The sequence below is a fragment of the Triticum dicoccoides genome, chromosome 2A, assembly GCF_002162155.2.
Source record: "Triticum dicoccoides isolate Atlit2015 ecotype Zavitan chromosome 2A, WEW_v2.0, whole genome shotgun sequence".
Taxonomy (NCBI): domain Eukaryota; kingdom Viridiplantae; phylum Streptophyta; class Magnoliopsida; order Poales; family Poaceae; genus Triticum; species Triticum dicoccoides.
Genome location: NC_041382.1, coordinates 612260198 through 612271526, shown reverse-complemented (window position 1 = coordinate 612271526; position 11329 = coordinate 612260198). Strand labels below are relative to the sequence as shown.

The 11329-nt window shown below is 45.0% G+C and overlaps 1 protein-coding gene across 1 annotated transcript in view; it reads left to right on the top strand.

Moving 5' to 3' along the window:
• Window positions 1-2252: 2252 nt before the first annotated feature.
• LOC119358003 (BTB/POZ and MATH domain-containing protein 2-like) overlaps window positions 2253-11329 on the top strand; it is a 30849-nt gene continuing 21772 nt past the window's right edge. Inside the window, exons 1-3 of the mRNA XM_037624741.1 lie at window positions 2253-2326; window positions 3074-3148; window positions 3420-3967. Of these exons, the coding sequence (XP_037480638.1) occupies window positions 2253-2326; window positions 3074-3148; window positions 3420-3967 (697 nt within the window). The remainder of the gene's footprint in view (window positions 2327-3073; window positions 3149-3419; window positions 3968-11329) is intronic.

The following is an 11329-nucleotide window of genomic DNA, read 5'->3' as shown; positions in this document are numbered from 1 at the left end:
TGGTTGTCGCAACCAGATGCTGGAGTCCAGGAGCCAGACGCCACCGTCGACGACGACCCCTACTACACCGGAGGTGCCTACTACTACGTGCTGCCCGCTGACGACGACCTGGAGTAGTTAGGAGGATCCCAGGCAGGAGGCCTGCGCCTCTTTCGATCTGTATCCCAGTTTGTGCTAGCCTTCTTAAGGCAAACTTGTTTAACTTATGTCTGTACTCAGATATTGTTGCTTCCGCTGACTCGTCTATGATCGAGCACTTGTATTCGAGCCCTCGAGGCCCCTGGCTTGTATTATGATGCTTGTACGACTTATTTTATTTGTAGAGTTGTGTTGTGATATCTTCCCGTGAGTCCCTGATCTTGATCGTACACATTTGCGTGCATGATTAGTGTACGATTAAATCGGGGGCGTCACAGCCGCGATAACAACTGAGGTCCAGATGCCACCCTTAGACTTGGCACAAAATTTCGGAAAATTGCTAGAGGCGGCTGAGGAAGCAGATGTGACATTCGAGGTTGAAGGTGAGATTTTTGCTACACATAAGATTGTGCTCGCAACGCGGTCTCTAGTCTTCAAGGCAGAGTTGTGTGGACCGATGAGAGGCTAGTGTGGACAGACCATAACAGTCGAAGACATGCAGCCTGCTGTTTTTAAGGCATTACTTCACATTATCTACACGAATTTATTGCCTTCCATGGACAAACTTGATGATGAAGAGAAAAAGGAAATGGTCAGGCACTTACTAGTGGCTGCAGATCGGTATGCAATGGAAAGGATGAAGATGATGTGTGAAGACATTCTTTGCAAAACTCTTGATATTCAGACTGTGGCGACCACGTCAGCTCTAGCTGATCAGCATCACTGCAGCAGGCTAAAAGATGCTTGTGCTGAATTTATCATGTCTTCAAATAGATTGAATGATGTGTTGGCAAGCCAAGGGTATGCGCACTTGAAGCAATCATGCCCTGATGTCTCATTAAATATCTTGGAGAGAGTTATGAAGCTTCTCAAATTTTAGTGTACCAATGTTGGGTTAGAATAGTTAGCTTAGTTAACATGTAACCACCTGCGGGATGAAGTAGTCCTTATCCTTCACTTTTCACTTTCTTGAGATCATTTGGAGGAGACAAACTTAGTGGTTATGTTGGAAAATTCAAGTAAGTCTTGGAAGTCTTAGTATACTCGTCTTGGTTCTTGTGTTAGCTTCTGCAAGTTACTGAATACCACCTGAATTCAGAGATCTTTGGAGATAAATAGACTTTCATGTCCTTTAAGTTTTAGAGATATTTTGGTGTCTTCTGGAGAAGAATGAGTATATCTACTGCGTGTACTGATTGGATGCTCATCCTATGTCTGCATTTATGAACCTTCACTAGTTTTTCTGAATGTTTTGTAATTATCTACTTTTGTCTAATTTATATGCTCTCTTTAATTTCTCCTTTTTAAGGTGCCAAGCTGTTTAATTCCTATCAGTTAGTACCTTTGGTAATATATGTGCCTCCTTATTGATACAATTGCAGATGTAGGATGAGTATGATTTGGCAGGCACTTACGGCATGTATACAGCTAAAATCATAATATATGCAGGTTAAAGCAGTTCTTAGTTTGCTAAATCATATTGCTTGTCTCAAGGTCATGATTGGTTTTTGGCCTGAAAATACTATTTTAATGTGAAGATGATCTCCTCAATATGTTTAGTAGAAATACTATTTTTGGCCTGAAAATACAGCAAATACGAAATTTGAAGTTGACACATGAGTCCCTCCATGCTCGCACAAAATATTCTAAAGAAAGCCTGTTTATAAATTACAAACTGTGATCCTTTGTTCAACGCGGTTTTTTTAGCAAGAGCATATCCTTGTAATTTCTTCATTCCATACATGGCATTGAACAAAAACAAGTGACAGAGCTATCTAGGGTGGAATCTTCGGGTATTCAAGCTCGGATAAAAAGTAAATTGAAGGCGCCTGACAGGGTTAGGTTGTATGTTGACTTGGCGAGCAGACTGCCAATTGGTAATCTGATAGCTGAAAGCAGAAAAGCAGATAGGCTATCAGAGGCAGAGTGATTTAGAGCTGCTCGAGTTCAGTTGGTCTTGTGTTGTTCCTGATCGTTCATTCCTCAATCAGGTGGGCCCACCTTTCCTGAAGCAAAGGAAAGCACCGGAGTAGTACAACTGATGAAAAAACATTTGCTCAAAAAAAAAACTTATGAAAAAACAGGATAAGAAAAATCCAAAGTACAGGTGAGACATGGTGCAAAAATTGGAAAAGAGGAAGTTGCACAAGGGCATGGTGCCGTGTATTGTCCAATCTGAAACTACAGGGTACAAACCCGGCAGTAGGTGCACAGTAGTAGACAGCTCGATCGGGTGGACCTTTTGCTGCGTGCTGCCCATGTATAGTCCAAAGTTTCAAGACTTCGGACGAGCATTCTGTGAACCATCCATCTGTGGATGCATCTAGTCGGTCAACAATGAGCTCCTTGGTTGATCACCTCCACAACTTGTCGAGTTCAAACAATGGTGCGACCGCACGTAGAAAATCGACTCCACCGCTCTGCGTCTCGTCAACTTCTTGACTGAGCCGGCATGGCGCATAGGACACACGAAAACGATTATTATCGACATGTTTGTGTTCTGCTTGTTGGCACACGGAGCATTGGTGCACGAAGTCTGTCAACGTCCATCGTTAAGCCCCGTCACTCGAAGCGCTTCTTGACCCAGTGGTACATCAATATTGTCGTCGTGGAGCTCGAATGGTCGCTCATGGCACTATTGTGAAGCGCTGAGATAAGCTTTGTGTGGAGGACGACGGTGTTGGCGCCAATCCACAGGCGCCCGCGGGGCCGGATGAGGCCGCGGCGGAGCTCGTAATCGTTGTCGTCGGGGCTCTGGATGGCATGCTGTTGGAGCCACTCTTGCGCATTCGCTTCAGTCTCGTAGGAGTTCACCATCTCTACGACTTGAGGCTGGTCAACCACGTCAGTGGGCTGTCGTCATCGGTTTTCGCAGTCTTGAAATCCCCGGTAGTGTTCGATCCCACAACACCAGTGGGATTGGGACCGGTTATAGTTGGGGCGCTCCAAGTTTTAAGAAGAGGAGTGAGCTTGAGGAGTCGCCTTATCTGCGGGATGACCGGCTTGTAATTGAGTACGATCTAAGGCCCTGTTTAGTTCATAAGTTCTAGGACTTTTTTTAGTCCCAACTTATAAGTCCCAAGTCCCTAAAAAGTCCCTACATGTTTGGTTCCTGGAACTTATAAGTCTCTATAAGACCATATTATAACTATAAGTCCCTCCTTGAGAGTCTTATTTCATAAGTTTCAAATGCCCACTTTAAGTCCTAAGTTCCTCCTGTTTGGTTTAGATGGGACTTATAGGGACTTATTTAAGTCCCTAAACCAATAAGTCCCTGAAAACAAACACCCTCTAACTGTCATCAAGGAACCACTTGTTGAGACCACCGCAATAACAGCTGAGGTCCAGATGCCACCCTCAGACTTGGCAGAAAATTTCGGAAAATTGCTAGAGGCGGCCGAGGAAGCAGATGTGACATTCGAGGTTGAAGGTGAGATTTTTCCTGCACATAAGATTGTGCTCGCAGCACGGTCTCCGGTCTTCAAGGCAGAGTTGTATGGACTGATGAGAGGCAAGTGGGGACAGAACATAACCGTCGAAGACATGCAGCCTACTGTTTTTAAGGCATTACTTCACTTTATCTACACAGATCTATTGCCTTCCATGGGCAGACTTGATGATGAAGAGAAAAAGGAAATGGTCAGGCACTTACTAGTGGCTGCAGATCGGTATGCAATGGAAAGGATGAAGATGATGTGGGAAGACATTCTTTGCAAAACTCTTGATGTTCAGACTGTGGCAGCCACGTCTGCTCTAGCTGATCAGCATCACTGTAGCAGGCTAAAAGATGCTTGTGCTGAATTTATCATGTCTTCAAATAGATTGGATGATGTGTTTGTTGGAAATATGCCCTAGAGGCAATAATAAAAGGATTATTATTATATTTCTTTGTTCATGATAGTTGTCTTTTATTCATGCTATAACTGTATTATCCGGAAATCGTAATACACGTGTGAATACATAGACCACAATATGTCCCTAGTGAGCCTCTAGTTGACTAGCTCGTTGTGATCAACAGATAGTCATGGTTTCCTGGCTATGGACATTGGATGTCGTTGATAACGGGATCACATCATTAGGAGAATGATGTGATGGATAAGACCCAATCCTAAGCATAGCACAAATGTCGGTTAGTTCGTTTGCTAGAGCTTTTCCAATGTCAAGTATCTCTTCCTTAGACCATGAGATCGTGTAACTCCCGGATACCGTAGGAGTGCTTTGGGTGTACCAAACGTCACAACGTAACTGGGTGACTATAAAGGTGCATTACAGGTATCTCCGAAAGTGTCTGTTGGGTTGACACGGATCGAGACTGGGATTTGTCACTCCGTGTTACGGAGAGGTATCACTGGGCCCACTCGGTAGTGCATCATCATAATGAGCTCAAGGTGGCCAAGTGTCTGGTCACGGGATCATGCATTACGGTACGAGTAAAGTGACTTGCCGGTAACGAGACTGAACGAGGTATTGGGATACCAACGATCGAGTCTCGGGCAAGTAACATACCGTCTGATAAAGGGAATAGTATACGGGGTTGCTTGAACCCTTGATGTCGTGGTTCATCCGATGACAACATCGAGGAGCATGTGGGAGCCAACATGGGTATCCAGATCCTACTGTTGGTTATTGACCTGAGAGCATCTCGGTCATGTCTGCATGTCTTCCGAACCCGTAGGGTCTACACACTTAAGGTTCGGTGACGCTAGGGTTATTAGGAAGACTTGTATGTGATTACCGAATGTTGTTCGGAGTCCCGGATGAGATCCCGGACGTCACGAGGAGTTCCGGAATGGTCCGGAGATAAAGATTTATATAAGGAAAGTGGTTAAACGGACACCGGAAAGTTTCAGTGGCATACCGGTATTGTACCGGGGCCACCGGAAGGGTTCCGGGGGTCCACCGGGTGGGGCCACCCCTCCCGGGGGGCCACATGGGCTGTGTGGGAGAGGGAGCCAGCCCCTAGTGGGCTGGGCGCGCCTCCCCACCTAGGCCCATGCGGCTAGGGCAAGGGGAGGGGAAACCCTAAAGGGGGCGCCCCCTAGCTTGGGGGGCAAGCCACCTTTTTTCCCTCTCCCTTTGGCCGCCGCCCCCCCTCTAGGGTTTCCCCTAGAGGGCCGGCCCTCTTGCCCCTCTCCTCCTATATATAGAGGGGTGAGGGGAGGGCTGCAACACACAATTGAAGGCGCAGCCCCTCCCCTCCCCAACACCTCTCCTCCTCCGTGCGAGCTTGGCGAAGCCCTGTCGGAGAACTTCTGCACCAACTGCACCACGCCGTCGTGCTGCCATTGGAGCTGTCTTTCTCAACCTCTCCTTCCTCCTTGCTGGATCAAGACGGAGGAGACGTCCATCGTCCCGTACGTGTGTTGAACGCGGAGGTGCTGTCCTTTCAGCACTTGGTCGTCGGTGATCCGAATCACGGCGAGTATGACTCCCTCATCACCATCCCCTTGAACGCTTCCGCACTCGATCTACAAGTGGTATGTAGATGCAAATCACTCCCTTGGCTTGTTGCTTAGATGAACTCATAGATGGATCTTGGTGAAACCGTAGGAAAAATTTTAATTTTCTGCAACGTTCCCCATCAGTGGCATCATGAGCTAGGTCTATGCGTAGTTCTCTTTGCACGAGTAGAACACAATTTTGTTGTGGGCGTAGATCTTGTCAACTTGCTTGCCGCTACTAGTCTTATCTTGCTTCAGCGGTATTGTGGGATGAAGCGGCCCGGACCAACCTTACACGTACGCGTACGTGAGACCGGTTCCACCGACTAACATGCACTAGTTGCATAAGGTGGCTGGCGGGTGTCTGTCTCTCCCACTTTAGTTGAAGTGGATTCGATGAAAAGGGTCCTTATGAAGGGTAAATAGAAGTTGACAAGATCACGTTGTGGTTATTCGTAGGTAAGAAAACGTTCTTGCTAGAACCCAATTGCAGCCACGTAAAAGATGCAACAACAATTAGAGGACGTCTAACTTGTTTTTGCAGCAATTGTCATGTGATGTGATATGGCCAGAAGTTGTGATGAATGATGAATGATATATTGTGATGTATGAGATCATGTTCTTGTAATAGGAATCACGACTTGCATGTCGATGAGTATGACAACCGGCAGGAGCCATAGGAGTTGTCTTTATTTTTGTATGACCTGCGTGTCATTGAAGAACGCCATGTAAACTACTTTACTTTATTGCTACACGCGTTAGTCATAGAAGTAGAAGTAGTCGTTGGCGTGACAACTTCATGAAGACACGATGATGGAGATCATGATGATGGAGATCATGGTGTCATGCCGGTGACAAGATGATCATGGAGCCCCGAAGATGAAGATCAAAGGAGCTATATGATATTGGCCATATCATGTCACTACTTTATATAATTGCATGTGATGTTTATTATGTTTATGCATCTTGTTTACTTAGATCGACGGTAGTAAATAAGATGATCCCTTGTAACAATTTCAAGAAAGTGTTCCCCCTAACTGTGCACCGTTGCTAAAGTTCGTCGTTTCGAAGCACCACGTGATGATCGGGTGTGATAGATCCTTACGTTCACATACAACGGGTGTAAGACAGTTTTACACATGCAAAAACACTTAGGGTTAACTTGACGAGCCTAGCATGTACAGACATGGACTCGGAACACGGAGACCGAAAGGTCGAACACGAGTCGTATGGAAGATACGATCAACATGAGAATGTTCACCGACGATGACTAGTCCGTCTCACGTGATGATCGGACACGGCCTAGTCGACTCGGATCGTGTAACACTTAGATGACTAGAGGGATGTCTAATCTGAGTGGGAGTTCATTCAATAATTTGATTAGATGAACTTAATTATCATGAACTTAGTCTAAAACCTTTTGCATAATATGTCTTGTAGATCAAATGGCCAACGCTCATGTCAACATGAACTTCAACGCGTTCCTAGAGAAAACCAAGCTGATAGATGATGGCAGCAACTATACGGACTGGGTCCGGAACTTGAGGATCATCCTCATAGCTGCCAGGAAAAAATATGTCCTAGAAGGACCGCTAGGTGACGCTCCCGTCCCAGAGAACCAAGACATTATGAATGCTTGGCAGTCTCGTGCTGATGATTACTCCCTCGTTCAGTGCGACATACTTTACAGCTTAGAACCGGGGCTCCAAAAGCGTTTTGAGCATCAAGGAGCATATGAGATGTTCGAAGAGCTAAAACTAGTTTTCCAAGCTCACGCCCGGGTCGAGAGATATGACATCTCTGACAAATTCAATAGTTGTAAGATGGAGGAAAATAGTTCTGTCAGTGAGCACATACTCAAGATGTCTGGGTTGCACAACCGTATGACCCAGCTGAATATTAACCTCCCTGATGAGGCAGTCATTGACAGAATCCTTCAGTCGCTCCCACCAAGCTACAAGAGCTTTGTGATGAACTACAATATGCAGGGGACGGTAAAGACCATTCCTGAAGTATTTTCTATGCTGAAGTCAGCAGAGGTTGAAATCAAGAAAGAACATCAAGTGTTGATGGTCAATAAGACCACTAAGTTCAAGAAGGGCAAGGGTAAGAAGAACTTCAAGAAGGACGGCAAGGAGGTTGCCGCGCCCGGTAAGCCAGTTGCCGGGAAGAAGTCAAAGAATGGACCCAAACCTGAGACTGAGTGCTTTTATTGCAAGGGGAAGGGTCACTAGAAGCGGAACTGCCCCAAATACTTAGCGGATAAGAAGGCCGGCAACACTAAAGGTATATTTGATATACATGTAATTGATGTATACCTTACCAGTACTCGTAGTAACTCCTGGGTATTTGATACCGGTGTTGTTGCTCATATTTGTAACTCACATCAGGGGCTGCGGAATAAGCGGAGACTGGCGAAGGACGAGGTGACGATGCGCGTCGGGAATGGTTCCAGAGTCGATGTGATCGCCGTCGGCACGCTACCTCTACATTTATCCACGGGATTAGTTTTGAACCTTAATAATTGTTATTTAGTGCCAAGTTTGAGCATGAACATTGTATCTGGATCTCGTTTAATACGAGATGGCTACTCATTTAAGTCTGAGAATAATGGTTGTTTGATTTATATGAGAGATATGTTTTATGGTCATGCTCCGATGGTCAATGGTTTATTCTTAATGAATCTCGAGCGTAATACTACACATATTCATAGCGTGAATACCAAAAGATGTAAAGTTGATAACGATAGTCCCACATACTTGTGGCACTGCCGCCTTGGTCACATTGGTGTCAAGCGCATGAAGAAGCTCCATGCTGATGGACTTTTAGAGTCTCTCGATTATGAATCATTTGACACATGCGAACCATGCCTCATGGGCAAGATGACCAAGACTCCGTTCTCCGGAACAATGGAGCGAGCAACCAAATTATTGGAAATCATACATACCGATGTATGCGGTCCAATGAGTGTTGAGGCTCGCGGAGGATATCGTTATGTTCTCACTCTCACTGATGACTTGAGTAGATATGGGTATGTCTACTTAATGAAACACAAGTCTGAGACCTTTGAAAAGTTCAAGGAATTTCAGAATGAGGTAGAGAATCAACGTGACCGAAAGATAAAATTCCTACGATCAGATCGTGGAGGAGAATACATAAGTCACGAATTTGGTACACACTTAAGGAAATGTGGAATCGTTTCACAACTCACGCCGCCTGGAACACCTCAGCGTAACAGTGTGTCCGAACGTCGTAATCGCACTCTATTAGATATGGTGCGATCTATGATGTCTCTTACCGATTTACCACTATCATTTTGGGGATACGCTCTAGAGACAGCTACATTCACTTTAAATAGGGCACCGTCTAAATCCGTTGAGATGACACCGTATGAATTGTGGTTTCGGAAGAAACCTATGTTGTCGTTTCTAAAAGTTTGGGGATGCGATGCTTATGTCAAGAAACTTCAACCTGAAAAGCTCGAACCCAAGTCGGAAAAATGCGTCTTCATAGGATACCCTAAAGAAACCATTGGGTATACCTTCTACTTAAGATCCGAGGGCAAGATCTTTGTTGCCAAGAACGGATCCTTTCTGGAAAAAGAGTTTCTCTCGAAAGAAGTAAGTGGGAGGAAAGTAGAACTCAATGAAGTACTACCTCTTGAACAGGAAAGTAGTGCAGCTCAAGAAAATGTTCCTGTGATGCCTACACCAACTGAAGAGGAAAATAATGATGATGATCAAGGTACTTCGGATCAAGTTTCTACTGAACTTCGTAGGTCCACAAGGACACGTTCCGCACCAGAGTGGTACGGCAACCCTGTCCTGGAAATCATGTTGTTAGACAACGGTGAACCTTCAAACTATGAAGAAGCGATGGCGGGCCCAGATTCCAACAAATGGCTAGAAGCCATGAAATCCGAGATAGAATCCATGTATGAAAACAAAGTATGGACTTTGACTGACTTGCCCGATGATCGGCAAGCGATAGAAAACAAATGGATCTTTAAGAAGAAGACGGACGCGGATGGTAATGTGACCATCTATAAAGCTCGACTTTTCGCTAAGGGTTATCGACAAGTTCAAGGGATTGACTACGATGATACTTTCTCTCCCGTAGCGAAGCTTAAGTCTGTCCGAATCATGTTAGCAATTGCCGCATACTATGATTATGAGATATGGCAGATGGACGTCAAAACGGCATTCCTTAACGGTTATCTTAAGGAAGAACTGTATATGATGCAGCCAGAAGGTTTTGTCGATCCTAAGAACGCTAACAAAGTATGCAAGCTCCAGCGATCCATTTATGGGCTGGTGCAAGCATCTCGGAGTTGGAATATTCGCTTTGATGAGATGATCAAAGCGTTTGGGTTTATGCAGACTTATGGAGAAGCCTGCGTTTACAAGAGAGTGAGTGGGAGCTCTGTAGCATTTCTCATATTATATGTAGATGACATACTCTTGATGGGAAATGATATAGAACTTTTAGACAACATTAAGGCCTACTTGAATAAGTGTTTTTCAATGAAGGACCTTGGAGAAGCTGCTTATATATTAGGCATCAAGATCTATAGAAATAGATCGAGACGCCTCATAGGTCTTTCACAAAGCACATACCTTGATAAAATTTTGAAGAAGTTCAAAATGGATCAGTCCAAGAAGGGGTTCTTGCCTGTATTGCAAGGTGTGAGATTGAGCTCGGCTCAATGCCCGACCACGGCAAAAGATATAGAAGAGATGAGTGTCATCCCCTATGCTTCAGCCATAGGATCTATTATGTATGCCATGCTGTGTACCAGACCTGATGTAAACCTTGCCGTAAGTTTGGTAGGAAGGTACCAAAGTAATCCCGGCAAGGAACACTGGACAGCGGTCAAGAATATCCTGAAGTACCTGAAAAGGACAAAGGACATGTTTCTCGTTTATGGAGGTGACGAAGAGCTCGTCGTAAAGGGTTACGTCGACGCTAGCTTTGACACAGATCTGAATGACTCTAAGTCACAAACCGGATACGTGTATATGTTGAATGGTGGAGCAGTAAGCTGGTGCAGCTGCAAGCAGAGCGTCGTGGCGGGATCTACATGTGAAGCAGAGTACATGGCAGCCTCGGAGGCAGCGCATGAAGCTATTTGGATGAAGGAGTTCATCACCGACCTAGGCGTCATACCCAATGCGTCGGGGCCGATCAAACTCTTCTGTGACAACACTGGAGCTATTGCCCTTGCCAAGGAGCCCAGGTTTCACAAGAAGACCAGGCACATCAAGCGTCGTTTCAACTCCATCCGTGAAAATGTTCAAGATGGAGACATAGTAATTTGCAAAGTACATACAGATCTGAATGTCGCAGATCCGTTGACTAAACCTCTCTCGCGAGCAAAACATGATCAGCACCAGAACTCTATGGGTGTTCGATTCATCACAATGTAACTAGATTATTGACTCTAGTGCAAGTGGGAGACTGTTGGAAATATGCCCTAGAGGCAATAATAAAAGGATTATTATTATATTTCTTTGTTCATGATAGTTGTCTTTTATTCATGCTATAACTGTATTATCCGGAAATCGTAATACACGTGTGAATACATAGACCACAATATGTCCCTAGTGAGCCTCTAGTTGACTAGCTCGTTGTGATCAACAGATAGTCATGGTTTCCTGGCTATGGACATTGGATGTCGTTGATAACGGGATCACATCATTAGGAGAATGATGTGATGGACAAGACCCAATCCTAAGCATAGCACAAAGGTC